The sequence below is a fragment of the Mesocricetus auratus genome, unplaced genomic scaffold (genome assembly GCF_017639785.1).
Source record: "Mesocricetus auratus isolate SY011 unplaced genomic scaffold, BCM_Maur_2.0 Super-Scaffold_100045, whole genome shotgun sequence".
NCBI classification, from domain to species: domain Eukaryota; kingdom Metazoa; phylum Chordata; class Mammalia; order Rodentia; family Cricetidae; genus Mesocricetus; species Mesocricetus auratus.
The window spans coordinates 1723395-1743435 of record NW_024429222.1 but is presented as its reverse complement, the minus strand read 5'-3'; the positions used below and the strand labels follow the sequence as shown (position 1 = coordinate 1743435).

At 45.1% G+C, this 20041-nt stretch overlaps 1 protein-coding gene across 3 annotated transcripts in view; it reads left to right on the top strand.

The window, feature by feature from the left end:
* Positions 1-2850, top strand: part of Abcc12 (ATP binding cassette subfamily C member 12) — a 67929-nt gene extending 65079 nt beyond the window's left edge. Inside the window, exons 28-30 of one of the 3 annotated variants that reach the window (XM_040735352.1) lie at positions 50-163; positions 1855-2019; positions 2117-2850. In XM_040735352.1, the coding sequence (XP_040591286.1) occupies positions 50-163; positions 1855-2019; positions 2117-2203 (366 nt within the window). In that variant the 3' untranslated portion in view covers positions 2204-2850. Of the gene's footprint in view, positions 1-49; positions 164-1854; positions 2020-2116 lie in introns of those variants that run through there. The other 2 variants (XR_005873061.1, XM_040735353.1) reach the window with 2 other exon arrangements.
* The last annotated feature ends 17191 nt before the right edge of the window (positions 2851-20041 follow it).

Sequence of the window (20041 nt, the reverse complement as noted above, 5' to 3'; positions counted from 1 at the left end):
TAATTTTATAGATCATCAGCATAAATGTGTCATTTTCTGTGTTTTATAGATAATGAAACTCCCAGAGAAATTACAGGCAGAAGTCACAGAAAATGGGGAAAACTTCTCAGTAGGGGAACGCCAGCTGCTTTGTATGGCCCGAGCACTTCTTCGTAATTCAAAAGTAAGGAAACAGCACGGAAAATGGATTGGTCAAATTTTGGATATTCCCTGTGGTGCCACTCAATCCAGGAGGCAGAGGCACAAGCGTGTCTTTCAGCAAAGACAGAGCAATGCAGCAATTTAAAAACCGATTCCTTTCTCTTAAGACAAAGTTGTGAGGGGTAAAAATTGAAAAATAACAGCCATTTCCAGGAGTGGTACCTTCCTTATCTGGGCTTCACCTTGGGAGGTCTGGCTTATGTATTCTCTTCACTCTCCTAGGGGGCTTGAGTTTGAAAAGTAGGCTCTCAACTTTCCCCCTTTATCCCGGAATAATTCTGAGTCCTCAGGCATAGTACCTAGGACACCCAAGCCTTCAGAATGCTAGTTTATAAGATTTGGATACTTTTCTGAATGCTTTAACCAGCCTTACTGATTCTGAGAAAGGCAATGACAGTTATCATTATTATTGTTATTATTTCTCAACAAATCCTATTTTCTGGGGGCTGGAGAGATGGCTCAGTGGTTAAGAATGTTTGCTGGTGTTCCAGAGGACCTGGGTTCAATTCCTGGTACTCACATCACATGGCTCACGATAGCCTGTAACTCTAGCTCCAGCGGATCTGATACTCTCTTCTGGACTCTGCCTGTGCACGCACGCGCGTGTGTGTATGTGTGTGTGTGTGTGTGTATACCCACACACAGACACATACATGTATACATAACAATTAAGGGGAAGAAAAGAAATCCTACTAGCTGAGTGTTCATCAATGTGAATCACTTCATGTGTTCTTTAGGGGTGTTCACAGAAGCACCCTTGGCAGCACCATTCACTGTTAAGTAGCTGCGGGGCTTCGTGCTTTGTGTGAATAATAAGACATGATTCCTTCACATGGGAAGAAATTAGGTAACTAGGCAAGGTCAAGTGCAGTTACAGGTCAAAGTTAAACCTCCACACTGCAAATTCTGAACAGTGTTTTGGCAGGCAGAATGATGCTCTTCTCAACTCCAATGTTGTTCTTGTCATGTACCCCAGACTGGTATGCTCCCCCATGTGGCAAGAGGAACCTTGCTGTTAGAAGGACATAGAAGGGTGATCTTGGATCTGGTGGGTCTAGTGTCTAGTACATTCCTATGTCTCTATAAGAAGCAAGCAGGAGCATCAAAGGGAGCAGATACGATGGCAGGCAAGGGCGTGGGCTGAGGAACGCAGGCAGCCGGAAGATGCTGGAAAAGGCAGAGGGGATACAGGCCCCATTCATGATTGCAGGATTCCCAGGTTCCGGAAATGTAAGATGTAAATTTGCGTTGCTCCAAGTCTCCAAGTTCCTGGTAATTTATTCCAGCAGCTACAGCAAAGCAGTGTGAGTGCTGTTAGCATGCCCATGCTGGCTCGTGCTGTGTATACACTATGTGCTAGTGTATACTCATCCTGGTTGCAATGTGTGGTGTCTCTCCCTTCCTGCTGGCAATGTCTGAACAAACTACTTTAAGAGAGGGAAAAATACAGCCTTGCTCTCCTGGCACATCCCTCCGAGGAAGATGAGGGCTTGCCGCTGGGCTTTAATTTTGGCCTTCTTTTCTGCAGCTTTTCAAGACGGGTGCTTAGTTTATTATTGTGCTTGCATTTCCCTGGTCTTTTAGGACAGAACTGAGGCTATGCGTTTTCCTCTTTGCACAGCTTTGGCTTTTACAGCGCTTCTTCCTTAACAGATCATTCTCCTTGACGAAGCCACTGCCTCCATGGACTCCAAGACGGACACCCTTGTCCAGAGCACTGTAAAAGACGCCTTCAAAAGCTGCACAGTGTTGACCATCGCCCATCGCCTAAACACAGTTCTCAACTGTGACCTTGTCCTGGTTATGGAAAATGGGAAGGTGCAGGAAGTTCTGGCTGCCCTGGTTAGGGCTGTGTGGTGTGTGCTTTTATTTATTTATTTTTTTCTGAAAATCTCAGTTCTTCTCTGATTTTCAGGTGATCGAGTTTGACAAGCCTGAAGTCCTTGCTGAGAAGCCCAACTCTGCATTTGCGATGCTACTAGCCGCAGAAGTTGGATTGTAAAGATCCAGTGGTTGACTTGAGAGGAGGCGATGGATGTGTGAGAGGAGAAGCCTCGGGCCCAGTCATGCAGCCCCGGCCACAGCCCCTCCCACCCACGGAGCACAGGGTGAGCTGGGGCTGACATGTGTCCCTTACTCTGCCCAGCCCTTTCGGTCACCTCTCGTGGCAGACTCTGGGTTGGTTCTGGGCCGTGAAGAGCGCAGACAAGCTGGTGTGTGGGAAGCTGCCTCTCACCTCTGAAAAACCCCAAGGGTCCTTTCATGTGTCCCCACCAATACTGCATAGTGCCTGAGAATGGGAACAGACAACCTTTCCGGCAAAAAAAAAAAAAAAAAAAAAAAATGGGAAAATGCCCAAGGCTGGAGTTTACAGAGGAGTCCTCACTTTCGTTGCTAGACAAGAAGAGAGAAAAGTTTTCTGTTTAACTTCATTTCACTTTTATCTTGACTATGTGACAAGAAGTAACTCTACAGATCCACGGCACGGAAGACTGATGATAGTGTTTGGCGTGAGATTTTTCAGAGAAATCATATTGTATGTTGCAGTTGATCTGTTAAAACAACCAGAAAGCAGGACACTGGGGTTTCTGAATAAATGACATTTGTATATCTTCTTTATCGGTCATTAAAATGCCATAAGAAACTAAATGACCCTGAAATGTTGCCTTGCAATTATTTCACTGAAGATGTCTCTATTTGAACTATTCTTTCTCACAGGCCCTCACTGCCACCTCCTTTGGCTCAGTAACAAATCTGTACAGTTGTTTGCCAAACTCAAGGTTTTCTATGAGGGCTAAAGAAAAAAGTAGCCCCAGTGTGACAGCTGCTAACTTAGAGTGGCATTTGTCACTCTTTGGGATTGAAGGCCCTCTTTATATTTCCGGTGAGGGTCAAATGTTCTTGAGATGTACAGCAGACAGCAGTGTGGCCAGCAAAGCTAAGTCTTGGTCACACACTACCCGGTTCCTTGACAACATGGAGAAAGGCAGTATCTGGCACTTAGGAACATTCAGGAAATACTCAGGGTGGGCACGTTAGGTCTGCCTTCCATGTTCACCAGCACAATAGAAGACTAATCTGGAAATTTCCATCAGCCAAACTGTGATGATTCCTATTGGCTTGCCAATTTGACAGGAGCTAGAATTATCTAGGAGCTAGACCTTGGGGGTACCTGCGAGGGCATTTCTAGATTAGGTCAGCCAAGGTGGGAAGACCTACTCTAAATGTGGATGATGGCATGAGCTGGGAGCCTGGAGCAAATGAAAAGGACAGCGGTGGCAGTGGTGGTGGTGGTGGCGGTGGCTGGGCACCAGCTTTGGTCTCTGCTTCCTGACAGCAGACCTGTGACCTCACACCCCTGCTGCTGTGCCTCCTCACCACGCTGAGCTGCATTCCCTTAAACTGTGTGTCAAAATAAATCCTTGGTTCTTCCAAGTTGCTTTGCCAAGAATTTTTTTCTTTTTTTCTTACAGCAATGAGAAAAGGAACTAATAGAGAAAACTAGAACCAAGGAGAGCTGCTGTTTCTGTAATAGGCCTGGCCATGTCATTTGTAGGCTTTTGGAACTAGTGTGTGGGAGGAGTGTGGATGAGTCTGAATTTGGGGCTAGAGAAGCCATAGAATGCTGTAAGCAGAGTTTAATGGGACATCCATCCTGATGGGAATTTGGAAGACCAGAACGCCAACAGAAATGAGGACATTAGAGGCCCCACATAGGAAAGTGCAGAGAAGAACTGGGCTAGAGGCTATTCACATGTTTTTGGCAAATCATGTCGCTGCATTCTACTTGTGTCCTGAGAACTCAAGTGAGGCTGGATCAGAAAGCAATGGCCTAATTTGTTTAGTGAGTGGAATTTTTAAGAAAGGATAGCGTTCAGGCTGAACTGAGAGAGTCTGAACTGAAAATGACTTTGAAGGGATTCCCTGATCAAAAACAACTATCTATGGAAGTGTTTCTCTAGGACCAACACACAGAGGCCTCTGCAACTGTGGCCCAAAGGGACCAAGCTGCGTCTTGAGCTGGTAGCAGAGCTTGGCAATCTTGTTTGCGTGGTCCAGTTTTCCATTGTAGGTGGAAGTCAGGGAAGAAACTCAAGGAGGAACACTTCCTATTGACTTGCTCTCTGTAGCTTTCTTATACAGCCTAGGCTATGTACCTGTGGAAGGTGCACCCACAGTGGCATGGTCCCTCCATGTCAACCATCAGTCAAGATATTTCCTCACAGATGTGGCCTCTAGCCAGTTCGACCAAAGTAATTCCATGACTGAGCTTACTCCTTTTCAGGTGGCTCTAAGTTGTGCTAAGTTGCTAATAGAAACTAACCAGAAGAACCATTGTGTGTTTATTGAAGCTATATAACTTTTTTATTTTATAGGAGCTCAGAGTTAAGAGATTGCCTTGAATTTCTGAAGTTGGACTTTGAACTTTTTAGGCAGTGTTGTGATTGTCAAAAATTATGGGGACTTTGGAAGTTGAAACGAATGCATCCTGCACAATGAAATGGTTGTGAGCCCATAAGGGCAGAGACCAGAGGAGTATCAAGTAGACAGGATAGATTTGTGATGGTTAATATGACAGGGTCTAGAATCATCCAGGGAGGCAAACCTTTGGGCATGGCAGTGAGGGGGAGTTTCTACATCGAGTTAATTAGGATGGGAGGACCCTAAATGTAGGTGGCACCAAGCCATGGGTGGTGGGACCCTGGACTGAACAGAAGGGCCAGGTGGACTGAGCTCTACTTTAGTATCTCTGCTTCCTGGCTTCCCTATATCACCACCATAAATATACCATATGCCTTAAGTTAATCCTTGTCAGGTATTTAGTCACAGCGACAAGGAAAATAATTAATAAACTATCCAACAGCCAGTGTGGCAAAGGCTGAGCTGGTAAGGTTTATCTCCAACCAGAGAGAGTGCATCCTGTGTCTGGACAGGCTCCAGGCTAGGCTAGAGGAGGAGCCAGTACAGTTGGCTCCATGTGGAGGTCTAAGTCAAGGGTGTTCATGAATTACCACTGAATCCTGCCATCAGCAGATAGGGTACCCTCAAAATGATGTGGCTGAAAAAGACAAAAGTGAGGTGATTCCTCTCATGGGCAGCATGATGACAATTGTGGACTCCCTGTGAAGGGATACTTATAACATCAAACTTAGCCGCAGGGCTCTGGACAGGTTGCATAGCTTCTTGGTAGATGCCCTGTAACTGCTTTGACATGACAATCTGACTTGGCTACCCGTGGTGGCCTTGGGAATCCATGACAGAGATGAGATGTGGGTGAAAGATACCTTCTTTTCTGCTAACTTTGAGTCAGACTGACAGTCTGTGACTTCAAGGAAGGATTTACACAAGGACGAGGGCAGCTGCTCACTCTGAAAAAGATGACTCACCTTCCTTTCTGCCCCTGCACTTCCTGTTGTGCTGGCAGGAGAGAATACTGATATTGATCCTGATGTTTGCCGAGCCTTTGCAGTGTGCCAGACACCATGAGAAGCAGTTTTTCATGAATCATTTCACCTAATCCTTAGCTCACCCAAGGAATGCAAGATGAGGCTTCCTGAGGATAGGGGTTTAACTCCAGGCACACAGGAAGGAGGGCACAGAGATGGCATTTGAACCCTAGCCAATCTGGTGCCTAGATCTTTACTCTTAAACCCTCTTCCCCATTCTCCTGGGCCCGCTCAGGGGCAGTGATACATGGGGGGGGGCTTTTGGAAACCTGGTTGTTGGCATATAGAACATGGGAGAGTGTCAGTGAAACCCCTGACCTCCACTTACGTCACTGAAATGTCATCCAGGGCTGGACTATGTTGAATGGTCTATGGTCTTCCAAGTAGGTGTGGCTCGTTGATCGTTACCATGTCTTTGAGGAATATCTACCTACCACAGTCTGAAGTCTATGTACCTTATATATTGAAACCTAATCAGAAATACAGTAATACGAAGAACCTTGGCTTGTAGGGGGAGGTCACGAGGGCAGCGGCCTCATGAGTAGGGTCCATGTCTGTATGAGAAAGCGTTGACAGTTTGTTCACTACTTTAACCATGGAAGACACATGAAAGCCAACATCCATGAAGTAGACAGCCCCATCTGGCACTATTCCCCAGTTCCAGAATTATGAGCAATCTATTTCTGCTGTTTACAAGGTCTATGGTGTTTTGTTATATAAACAGTACTAGTATTATACTACTGATGGGGAAACTGAGGAACTTAGACAGTGACCAAGATTACCCTACTATTGGATTTGAATAGCAAGCAGGCCGACCCTAAAGCCTGTTTTATTAATTGCCTTTCTTACTGCTGTTTAAAGATATATGACAGAAATAGTTTAAGGGAGGAAAGACTTATTTGGGGTCACAGAGTTGGAGAGTCTATCACTTTGTGGAAGGTGCAGTGAAACATCTTAGTTCACCTCATAGCAGGCTAGGAAACAGAAAACAGGACAGGAAGTGAATAGCCAGGGATAATATATTCCCAAAGACCCATCGTAGTGGCCTACTTTCTGTGTCTTTGTCCTTGTTTTCTATGTTACTTGAACCTTAATTCTGTGAGGACAAACTATGAGCCTATGGGGGACATTACTTAGCCACATTAAAGCATCTGCACCGTTAAATTCCATCTAATATTGCTGGCAACCTGAGACCTTCAGGTGACAAAACAGTGTGCAGGGTTGAAAAGCTGATGTATTGGTCAGACTCAGTTAATGCTGCAGTAACAGATGGCCCTATATCCAGATGACTTGTTTCTCGTTCATGTGACTGGTCTATCAAAGGTCAGAGATGATTGTCCTTTATCCTCTTCACTGTTGTGAGTCATGTTGACAGAGCAGACTCTTCCTGGAATACTGTCAGTCTTGTGGCAGAGGACAGGCAAGTGTGGTAATCAGAAACAATGTGTGTCACGTTAGTTCGCATTTCATAGGTAACAAGTCACGTGGCCACTCCTATGTTGGACAATGTGTGGCACATGTTCCATCTTCGGGAAGGAGCACCATAGTCACAGAAGCCGAGTTTGTCCTTGTAGGAGGTTGTACAACCTGTCTTCTTTGGAGTGGCAGCAAAAGCTCCAAACAGTATCGCAACCTACCTCAGCCTAGGTTTGGATCTAGTGTGTCTGTCCTCTGGACTTCAATTCCCTGAGCTAAATCTAGGGGCTTAGATAGGTGGTCATGTCTTTTCAGCCTTGACTTTCAATTTAGGAGAAATGAGGACAACTTCTAGAGCATTAACAGAATTTAGACATTCGGAGGGCTAATCACTCCCCCCCGCCACACACAGTCTTTTATTTTCTCAAATGTTAAATGTATAAAGTTGAACAAAGTTGAGTCAAGTTCTTTGCCTTCCCCTGGCATTTGTTTGGATGCTCATTTTGAAATAAGAAGTTCTGTGAAAATTTATTCTCATTTGTCTTGCTATTTCAGCTTTGCAATGCTATGATTCATCTGCCTACTGGGTGATCTTATGCCCAGTGTTATGAATTAGAACCTCTTGAATATCCTCAATAGATGCCAACAGAGAATGGAGGAAGCCACTTACATTGTCATCATAAATTAGTAACAAATTGCTCATGATGTGATTTGTATTCAGTTGTACCCTGTATTTTGAGAATAGCTGGAATATAATAACAGGGATGCAGACTGACAGCCACAGGCCAGCTCCAGCCAGTCACATTTTATAGAAGTAAAGACTCATTGGAAAGCATCCAAACTTGTTTGCAGATAGACTCTACAACAACTTTCACAGTCTAACGGCAGAGTACAGTGACTAGATCAAAGCCTTAAAGCCAAAACATTCACCATTTTGGCTTTTTTCAAAGCAAGTTTCACTGGCTCCTGGTTTTGGCATGTGAGAAGAAAATGGACTTGCCTTCCATTACCCAGTGTGCATGGGGTTTCTGAAGTTGTGCAGCTACCTTGTGAACATGGAGCAATGGGCCCTGGCTCATGACACTGACATGCTGATTGCCAACCACACAGTCACGCTGGTGACCTCCAACTGTGTAGAAAGAAGAAACTCTCCACTGCTCAAGCCATCTCAGGCTGGACTTTGTGTTACCTGCAGCTCCCAGTATCAAGCACATTGCAGCGATTCAGGCTGTCCTTCATGGCCGATGGTGACAGATGGTGACGAGACAAAAAGAGAACCACAGCCGTGACTCTGCACTTAAGTCTGGCTTCTTGCAACTTAGATGTGGCCTAAATGGACATCAGTTCAACACCAATTCACTGCTAACCCCAAATCTTCATTCCACCGTTCCCTGCTCTGCCCTCCCTGCTGCCCCTGATCTGCCCTCCCTGCTGCCCGGCCAGAGAGACAGCTCAAATTTTCTGTTTCTTTTCAAGCGAACACTTCTGAAACTGGCCCAGGATCATTGGTAAAGCCGTGAGCTGTTGTTTGCTAAGAGTTGGAATCACATCGGCCAGTGCAGCATGATTTAAAATGAATAGAAAAATGCAGGAGGTCAGTTGGGGTCAGATGGATGATCAAAGAAATCACTTTTCTTTTGGCTCTGTGTGGAAGGTCACCTCTGGGTGAGGCTAAATGGAACACTAAGATCTTCTAATAAGTGCTGGTCTCCACAGTGCAGCCCTGCGTGATGTCACTGTGTGCATGCTCATGGCGCTTGACAAAGAGCTGTGGTGGGAACAGCATGAAGGGCTAAGACAAAACAAGCCAGCTTCTGCCATTTTAGCACAAGACGCGGCCAGGCTGGTGCATCCAGCCCTTCCGGCCTCCTTCATCGGCCTAGAAACGTGCCCACAGAGACCTAAGCTTAGGCATGGCAGCAGTTTTTTCTTTTAACAGTCTGTAAGGTTTTGTTGTGAAATGCATAGAACTTCCAATTGATCGTGCAGATCGTGCAGCATCAAGTTCATTTTGTTGTGCAGACATCTCCAGGGCCTTTCAATCTTCCCACACACAAACCCTGCCCCCACTAAATGTCCCCTCAGGCTGTGCTTTGAAGGCTGGCACCAGATTTCGTGTTGAATTTAATCCCATGCTTTCATTTAAAGAGGACAGGGAGCTTTCAGAGGTGATCTGGCCAGGACAGCTCCACTCTTTGGTAGACCAGCAGATTCCTGCAAGGTCACCATCATCTAGGAAACCTCTAGTAGGTGTGGTCCCTTGGCCCTGGACTTCATGAACTGAATACACATTTATGCTTCATAAACTGCTCATTTTCTGGTATTTAGTTACAGCAGTAGAAGAGAGAGACACCCACTTGGGTACTTTGTAGTTCTTGTCCATATGAACTTGAAGTCTAGCTGCTCATGTAAGCAAAATCACAAAATGTTTGTTCTACTGGGCTTGTTTCAGTTAGCACAGTATCTTTAAGGTGTGCTTAGCTGTGTGTGCATCAGAATTTTGTGTTTTGCCCAGGCTACCCTGACCAGTGGTTAGTGAAGGTGTGATCTTGACTTGTATTTCCCTGATGACTAGCGGAAATGCACAGTTGTCCCCCCATGGTCTATTTGCATTTCTTCTAAAGAAAAATCACATGCAGCACTCTTGAATGAGCATTCTCTTGGAGTCAATTCGAATAATGACTTAGGAACTGTAATTATTAACTGTAGGCAAAGCACCTGGGAGGCCTGTTATTAAGTTTTTAAACAGCTCGTGAGCACCAGGTGTGGTGGGGCAGGCATGTAATCCTAGCATTCAGGAAGCTGAAGAAGAGGGACCACAAGTTTGGAACTATTCCAGGCTCAATGATATACTGCCTCAAAAAGGAAAAACAAAAATACCACCACTACCAAAAACAAAAAATACAAGACCCAAACAAACCAACAAACAAAACAACCTCATGGAGGTGCCGATGATTCTCTCTCTGCTGGAAGAGATGCCAGTCCCAGGTTATCCAGATGTTAGGTAGAGGAAACTGGATTCTTTTTTTTTAATTTCATAATTTTTTATTTCATAATTCAAAATTGCATAGCTCCAAGTTGTTCATAATTCATAATTCACAAAATCATGACTCACAAATCATGATTCACAAATTAATAATTCAGTCTTCATATTTCATATTTCTTATGCCATATCTCATATTCCATAATCATGATACATATCTCGTAATTCCTAATCCATGACCCATAATTCATATTCCACAGTCCATTTTCATATTCCATAAATATTTATAACTCATAATTCATAATTCATGACTCATATCTCATAATCCATAATTCATATTCCACCTTCCATATTTCATAATTTGTAATTCATAATTCACATTTCATAATTCATATTTCATATTTTATATTTCACATCTCACAGTTCATGATTCATATTTCATGTTTCATGGCTCATGATTCATAATTCATAATTCATGATTCACAGTTCATATTTCATGATTCATAGTTCATAGTTAATATGTCATTTCATATTTCATGTCCTATGTTTCATAACTCATAATTCATATTGACTGTTGTTCTTTGGTTTTGGCTGAGGCCCCCTGATCTCTCCCCTTGGTACTGCGTCTTCTCCACTGACTGCAAGAGTCTCAGGGGGACATCAGAACTCCTGTCTCTCAGGGCATGAGGAGGAGGCTGCTGAAAGGGGAGGTGACATCGGGAACGTGGTCTCCTGGGGCAGCTGAGTCTTTTCTTTGGCTACGATCTGATTAGTACACCTGACTATCCTTGTGACCTGTCCGTGGACAACCATGATTCTTTTATCTCAATCTTAACCACTAATATCATCGGGTAGTTAGGTTACACATGAAAACTTCATACAATGGTATACAAATGTGCAGGCTACTGAATGTCTAGGAAATGGTTGAAGAGACTTAGCAGTGAGGACTCAGAGATGTCCATTGCAGGCACGTCCCAAGCGCAGGCTGTTAGAAGCAAGCTGAGGTCTGTGGCAGGATAAACTGCCCTGGATCTGGAGTCCTGGAGCAGAGACAGGGTCCTTCCCTGTGATAGAGTTCCTGTCCCTTTTCATTGATCTGGAGAAAAGGTCCGGGCCTCTTACTCGGTTGAAGTTGAAGTGTCTGCTTAGCATCTCTGCAGAGAAGAGAAGAGAGGAAACTGGATTCTTACTCAAGAGATGGTTCTCAAACCTGCAACCTGGGGCTCAGAAGGTCTAAAACAGTCCCAAGTTCATTCAAAGACTGGCAGGGAGAATGGGGATCCTAGCTTCCAGTTTACTGATGTTTCCATGTACTTTGGTCACTGACTGCTCTCTAGAAGGGGGGGAAAATAATTGTTCTTTAAAGGCAACCTATTACATAAATAAATGACTTTTAGGAGTTACAGCACATGTAGTAAAGTGTCAGAGGATGGTTACAGCTAGATGGTGAGCTCATTCACTCATTATTTCAAGTGTTCTTTATTATTTCACCCCTGTAGCATTTTGCTTGCTCATTTGCTTTTCTGATCCTGCCTCTTGCCTTCATTTTTAAAAGAGGTTATGAGACTAGAGATGTAGCTCAGTGGCAGAGTGCTTGCTTAGGATGCACAAGGTCCTGTGTTTGATTCCTAACGCTGCTAAAAAAAAAACTAATCAGAGAGATAAGGGAAGGCTGACATCAGTGTAGGTGATGAGGGCTGGAAAATCCCGTTCCTGGTTGAGAGAAGCATTGGAGAAGACCTGGGAGGGAGCTTGGTGGGGGAAGACAGCCAGTAGACTGAAAAAGGCTGAGGACCTTTTGAGAAAGTGTCAGGCCTCTGCCTTTCCAAACACCGTTGTAGCCACCATGACTTAAACTCAGCTAATGATGGGAGGACAGTTTATAGGGCATCATTAGCACAGTAGCTTATGAGAACCCATTAGCAATAAAGAGAATCTGGCCAAGAAAAAGCCCAGACAATCCCCATGCAGCAGATCCAGTGAAGGTCCAGTCAAGAGAAGGAGGATTAGTCACACATCTCAGGACAGGATGTGTGGTGACGCATCAGAATTTACAGTCCTTAATGGTGCATGCCGCCCCTGTGGGGCAAGAAACACTTTGCTAAGCTTGTGGTAGAAAGACAAGACAGAAAATCCCCTCTGGAGCATGTGTCTGTTTAAACTGTTTGCTGTTTTGATTCTGCTATGACTGAATCAAAGATCATCTGCATAGCAGGATGGGTTTGGAAATAACAGGCCACTCTCTGCAGAGAGCGGATTTGGCTGGACAACCAAATGGATTATTTGAAGTGGTCACGATGGCACTACAATCCTCATTAAATGCCTTCGTTTTCTCCAGTGTAGGGATTTTAGAGCCAAGTGTCCTCATTCTGAGCTGAGGCAACAGATCTCTGTCTGGACTGATGAACTGGAGCCTGGGAAGCAGGGCATGGGACAGAAGGCATGGGCTCTCCGATTCCAGCAAACATTGCTAGTGGCCCTGTCCCACCCCCACTGTAGCGTGCTTTGGTGCATGCCTGCTCCCTGCTGATGGCATCTTTAATTCTTCCCAGTGGCATGCTGGAGCTGGATTGTCCATAGCTGTGGGGAGGCAGCTGTCCTAAACACTTTAGTTCCTGCAGGGCACCTCGGGCAGACTGGCTCAGCGCCCGAGTTTGGGGATCATTGTGGAGTGTAGTTTCCACTTCAGACTCCTCTGTGGGTTCAGGCTGGTTAGCCCTGCAGCCTTCATGGAAACTGTTCTCTTTCTAGACTTTTCATCTTCCTCGTCCTTGTCCTGTAGTGCCCTGATCCTTCTACATTTTTCCTGGGGATAGTTCCTTGACAAATTATGAGCATTTAAATATCAAATATATTTCTGGGAATTCTTAATTTGTCACAGGGTCAGAGAAATCTGAGCTCCAAGTCACATCCACTGTTGCCAAGTTTCTAGGACTTGGAGACTACCACTCTCCATCCTTGGGCTTTGAAGCTAAGTTGTTGACTCTACCAACGTCCTTTGGCCTGGGATCTAAACCAGGGCAATTGGAATGTCACATTTCTGTGGTATCACGAAAAGTTTGGGCTGGACATATGACCCAAGCTGTGCTGTCAAAAAAAACAAAAACAAAAACAAAAAAACCTTAGCTGATGTTAAGTGGGGGAAATGAAACATCCCTTTTGGATAGTGGATAAATTAGACTCCTTTAGAAGCTTTTAGATTCTAGATGTGATTTTAATGTCACAGGGACACAGTCTGTCTAAAAGGAAGGCCAACACGGAAGAAAGTGCACTGGAGAAAAAGAGAAGGAGCTACTGTGTATGATGGCCTCCCTTCCTCTCTTTTTAAAGAGTGTATGCTTATTATTGGTAGATGTGTTAGTCTGTTTCCCCCAATACGACAAAATGCTTGAGGCAATCAATTAACAGAGAGAAAGTGTTTGCTTTGGCTTATAACCTTGGAGTTTCCAGTCCGTGATTGGTTGGCTCTGTTGAGTTGGGTGGCTGGCATAGCAACAACGTGTCATGCCTGGGATGTATGACAAAGCAAAATTGTTCATGTAATGGCTTGCAAACAAGCAAGCAAACAAAAGGTAAACAGACAGGAATCACAGATCCACAAGCTTCTCAAGGGCACACCCCCAATGACCTAAAGACCTTCTTTGGGCCCTTCCTCTGAAGGTTCTACGGCTCTCAACACTGTCACTCTGAGAGCTAGTCCTTATACACTGGCCATTTGAAGACATTTGAGATCCAGACTGTTGATTTGCTGCTGTTGGTCTGCCCCAGGAGGCTAACTAATGGTGACCCTCAGAGCTTGCTGGCACCATACACACGTGCCAAATCCCCTTACCAGGCAAAGTATGTTATTTTGTACCTGAATGGAGACAAAGGACACTTACTGGATGCCCAGGCCAGACATGGGACCAGGATGGGAGCTAAGTGCTTCCCCTGATAATCCCTCCTCATGCTCCCGTATAAATCAGTCCTGGGGGCAGTGTTTGGGCTGTTGGAGTGTCCCCAGAGTCTTGCCATTGTCAGACATTGTTTTAAATGATCCCCTCACTGATTCTCAGAGCAGTGCAGTGTGTGTGGGGGTGCTTTTTGATGGGTAAGTATGCCCGCCATCTGGTCGGGTCCAAGAGTCATGTCTTCCCTCTTTCATGGGATGAGTTCTGTGATGGTCTGAGTATGAGATGTTCTGCAGTAGGTAGCACTATTTTGGGTCTAAAGGGTGTCATGAGGTGTCCTTGAAGATTGTACCCAGTCCCTGGTCTCATTCTCTCTGCTTCCTGGACACCGTGAGGTGACTGACTCTGCTCCTCTGTGCCCTTCACGCCATGATGCTTGCATGGTCCAGATGCAATAGAGTTCCCATGAACTGAAGCCTCTGAAACAATGAGCTGAAGTAAATTCTCCCTTATGCTATGTATGCCAGTATCTTTGTCATTATGACACAAAGGTAACTCACACAATTACCCCTGTAAGAGCTCTTCTGCCATGTGAGGGCATGCAGGCAGCACAGTCTATGAGGAAGCTTCCTCACCATGACTAGGCCTGATTTGTCTTGATCTTAGAGTTCCAGCCTCTGGGCCCACGAACAATACATTTATAGCTTTATGAACTGTTTATTTTATTATAGGCCTGGACAGATAAACATGGAGGCACAGGCAGGCTCAGTAACTTGCCTAAGGAGCTCACATTTTAAAAATACGGTAAAGCTGTGTAGTGGTGACACATACCTTTAATCCCAGCACTTGGGAGATAGAGGCAGGCAGATCTCTGTAAGTTCAAGGTCAGCCTGGTCTATAGAGTGAGTTCCAGGACAGCCTCCAAAGCTACAGAGAAACCCTGTCTCAAAAAACCCAATAAATAAATAAAAAATAAGATGAAACATTTTTAGTGCTTTTGCTTCTTTAGTTTTGTCCCGTACCACAACAATCTCTTGAATTGGGATTATCATACTCATTTAGTATTTAAAAATATAAATCATAAAAAGTTAAATAGGTTTCCCATAGCCACACTTCTCCAAGTCAGAATTCATTCACGAAGCAATAGATAAATGTTCAGAAGTGAAAGTATTTTTTAAAGCATTTGGCTTCCTCCTCTACATCTTTTAACTATTTGATGGACAGCTCCTAATAGGAGTGACATTTGGATAAAAGAAAGTAAGTTTGTTATGACCAGTTTGGGGGACCCCAAAAGAATCACTGCCAAGGAGATGACTCACCGAATGTAAAAACAAAGGTTTCATTTATTATCAAGCTGCAGCAAGGATTCCGTTCACTCAGAGCAAACAGACTATGGTTTATAGCTAAGGGGGATTTTTAAAGGGAAGGACCATAAGGCTAAAAGGTTCGAGATTACAAAGCTTCCATGGTTACATAGGATAAAACAATAACTATGTTTAAGCAGGGTACAATTAAGCAGGATATTGTAGGGGTACAAGTTTAATTATCTCCTGGGCCAGGGATTTATACAACCATGAGTTGATGGCTATCTGGTCTTTTTTAGGACAGAGAAATGTTGACACAACTGGGGTGTGTAATCTGGTCTCAGGCCTCTGGTCACTTACCCAGTCCTTTGTTTAGCCTTATCTCTCGGGCTGCCTTTGGGGGCTCAGGGGAGCTTGAAAGCTTTCTTTTTCCTATATGGGCTTTGGAGTCTGTTTTCAGACTTTTATTAGTTTTTCCTATTTCAAGTTGAGCAGTTTGGGGTCTGGAGTCTTAATCTTCTCATTCCTCTTATTCTACTATGCTTCTGACCAATGTCTAAGTGACAACACACTCTCTCTCTTTCTCTCTCCTTTTTCCTCTGTCTCTTTCCCTCTCCTCCCCTTCTTCACTTATTCCCAACTCTCTGACTGAAAATGACTTTATTCTGAATTCAAAGATACAGAGGATCCATGGTAGCTACACTTACCTCTGATGAGTTAGGCAGAAGCCAGCTTGTAATGGTTAATTTCTTTGCTAACTTGCTTGGATCCAGAATCACCTGGAAGAACCCCTGTCTCTCAGTCTCTGTCTCTGTCTCTCTCTCTTTCTCTGTGTGTCTAAGGGCATTTCTAGAGAGGATTAGCTCAGCAGGGAAGACCCACTCTGAATGTGGGAGGCACCATCCTGGGCTTGGGGCTTGCATGGAAGAGGAGAAGAGAAAGCCTGTCTGTCATCTCTCTCTGCTTCCTGTCCTACCTCTGCCCTGTCACTGCCTCCCCACCACAATGGACAAGTCTTCTGAAACTGTAAGCCAAAATAAACCCTTCCCATCTTGAGCAGCTTTGCCAGGTGTTTTGGTTATAGTGACAGAAAACAAATAACACACAGCTCAAACGGAAATGTCAAAAGGATTTTTAACTTTCCCTGCCATTTTTAAGGAATAGAAAGCCAAGGACGGAGGCAAGAGCACGGTCAAGAGATCAGCATCTCCAGGGAACAATAAGGCGCCTACAGAGGAGAGCAGAGGACTCTTGTCTTCCTCTGCCTTTTATGGATTGGGAGAGATTTGAGTGGAATATTCCATCAGTCAGACAGACAGCTATAGTGTACCTCCCCCTCTCCCTTGTTGGAAAGCAGAATCATAGAGACTGTAGCCAAGGTGAGCTGGTATGAAAAGGTCAGAGAGAGAAAGAAACTGTGTAAGTGAAGCTCAATGCACTATGGACAGCGAGAAAGAAAATCAGCAGAAGCCACACAAAAGCCTGGCATCTAAGGCAGCCACTGCTCTCTCCCTCCTGAAAAGCGAGCACACGTGGGTGGACAGGCATCTCCTGAGTCAGTCTGTAGCACACATAGAATTGATGAAGGCAACAGCGTTGAAATTCACTGCATTAATAGGCCCAAGCAGAAAGCAAGCTAAATTGACTTTCAAAAATGAGTCGAAGCTAAGGGCAGAAAGAAGATGCATAGGATAATAGGTGGGTGGGAAGAGGTGTTAGGGAGAGGTGGGAGGACGCTGAGAAATGATTACCCAAAGCTCTTCATTTGAAGCCCTGGGTGACAGCAATCTCAGAGATGAGCTAGCTGATTAAACAGAAACACAGAACGTGGCAGTAATTCAAAGAATTGGCACCAGAGAGAATAAGGCTGAGAACAAAAGAAAATGTGAACAGAAAGTGAATGTGGAGCTACAAAGTCATGTTTTACAGCTCATCTCTGAAGCCGAGTCCCTGGGGTCACACATCCTCCGGAGAAATACTTGGGTAGGTAAGTGCTGCCCGGTCACTGTGGCACCTGTGTTGCTGACAGAGACAGCACTGTACTAGGAGGAGAAAGCCAGGACAAGTCAGGCTGGCCCTGAAGCATTTCCATGGAGAAATGAATGAGTCATGGGTGATCCCTATACTCCAGGCCTCGTAGGAAACTGCGAGTTCATTCCCAAGCCAGACAGCAGAGTTCAGGGGCTCTCCCTCACTGCACGTCATAGACAAGGGAGGGGACTGATATTCCTACCTGCAGCAGAGTCCATAGGCCACTAGACACTCCATCTACGTCTTTCTCCCTCAGCAGCCCATCCCCTGGCTAGGAGGAGAGGGTTTTTTTGTAACTCCCTTGCAGTCTTTGTAAGGCTTAGGTGAACTATGTATCAACATGGACCTTCTAGATGATTTTTCTGCTCTGGCCACAGATTCCGTCTTAAATGATGGAGTCCCAACCTCCTGAGTTCATGAGTAGGCACATGAGGAATCCTCTATTCTCCTGCCTCCTACTGCTGACTGAGAACAGGAGTGAATAAATAACACATTTCTGACAAGCGAATTCTCAACTCCCCAAGAATAGTTTTTGCTGGGTTGAGACTTGGTCTCAGTGGCATGGCCGTCGGCCACACGTTCTAGCCAAATATACTTCCTAGCAAGTGCCAACCACTACCCAAGCTGACACCTCAAAAGCAATCATGACACCAGTAAGCTGTCTCAAGATTTGATTATTTATATCCAATAGGCATTTATGGGGAAGCCACTAAGTTCTGGGCATTGTGGTTCACCAGGTCACCAAGGGGAACAAGATCCACAGCTTTCCCCATCATCTGTGAGGCATGTTTACAGAAACATTTTGATAATGCTGAGGGAGAAGTTTTTACAGAGGAGCCAATGAGCTTTTTGCCAGAATCTTGAGAGTGAAGAGGAGTCAAGAAGACCCCCAGAAGTAGCATCCTTTGTGTCAGGCTTTGGAGGAATTTTCCTGTGTAAAGAAGGCCCAGGGGACATTCAAGACTTTAGGATGACAGAGGATCAGATTGGGACATCTGTCTATTCTATGTGTCTCCCCTGTGCTAACTCCTGCTACATACTCTTCAAGTCACCTTAGCACCACCCTGGAAACCTTTCCCTCTCTGCTCCTCCCAACCCCCCCTTCTTCGGTCTTTGGTGGCACCTGAGTCCCTGCCCTAGTAGCATTTTCTCATTATGCCCTGTCCTCCTCGTTGCTCGGGACGGTCACTGTGTTTCCAAGCCCAGCAGTGACACTGTCCTATAATAGCTACTAAAATATATATGAAAAGGAAACAAAGAAGAGGAGCAAACCAACTAAAAGCAACTGAAGATTTCATCCAGACCTAAAGAATCCTGGGCTCTGTAGCTTCAGTTTCTAAAAATAATGAAGAGGCAAGGAAGGACTACTCAGGCAGTGCCCAGGGACCTAGCCCATTTGGGAGAACTCAACCGAGCCAGGAAGGGACTGATTCTTAGAGTACAGAGAGGAACAGCTGTTCACCGTGGTGAGGTCATGAAGGTTCAGCAGGCTATTGACTTAAGTTAACTCATCAGTGGCTTGGCTGTTGATCAGAAAATAGGATCTCTGTTTCCTATCATTTCTAATTCATCCAAGAGTCTACGGCTTTCTGGAATTTCTGTTAACACATGTCAGCTCCTGGGGGGTAAGTTCTAAATGTCACAGTTCTTACTGATGCGTCCTCAGCCTGAGACCTACAACTGATCCTGTGTCCAGGAATCGACAGATAATGAATGAGCCCTTGCTGCAGAGAGGAGGGGAGGAGCATTGAAAAGTCAGAAGTCGGGAAACACTGGAGCTGAGTTGCTGGTAAAGTGTAAGGAAAGACAATGCGAAGCAGGTTGTTGTGGGAGTCCCACACCTGTTTGTAGAGGCTGTTAGCCACACTGCATATGTGTGGGGCGAGCTGCTTACAGTCGGGGGAAAAGAGAGCTCAGCCCAGCATCAAAAGTCACTTCAAGGTCGTCATGCGTGTCCTTGACATATATTTTTTCAAACACAAGGAGCACGGACGTAGACCTCAACCCCTTTAGCATGTTCCTCCTTCGTCTCCATCCATTTTTCTTGGTTCCTGAAGCGTCTCTGGCTCATTCCCCCCAACCCCACCCCTAGCATCTTAAACCCTGCCTTCCTGCTTCATTTATTTCTCTTGCCGCCCTTTTTTCTCTAGATTTAGAGTTTAATGCCCCCTTGGAGGTGCGGAGGCTGGCCCAGCCCAGACGCACAACTCTAATGGGGCACTGTCCTTAGAAACATCATGTCCCATCACATGTGAAATGGCATGACACAAAGCCAGGGCAAGGCCCAAGCGTGTGTAGGGTGTGTCCAGACTGAATTCTCTGAACCTGCTATGGAGTATCACAGAGGTTTCCTGAGACAGAAACACTTTCCATGCCTTCTAGCGGCGAAGACTCCCAGCTGCTGGTGACTAGAATGCAAAGGTAGGTCTGGCCCAGTGCTTCATGGCTGATTTCTCCTCTTGCGTCCTCAACCAATTTTATTAATTGCCTGTTATTTGACAGCACAGCACATTTCATGTTTTCCCACTGTAAAATTCATCCTGTTCTGAAATATTGCAGGCATCTCTGTGTCACTTGAATACTCCCCAGGCCTGGAATCAATCCTGCTCTACCAAAGTGGTTGAGAAAAGGTCTCCTGCCACCTTCCATTCATCTCAGGTGTCGGATCTCCTGATGTAATCACTCCATCCTAAAGCATCGCTTCCTGCCAGCCTCGCAGTGTTAGGAGGTTGGTACCACTTCCTCACAGCAGACTCAAAGCGGGAGGGT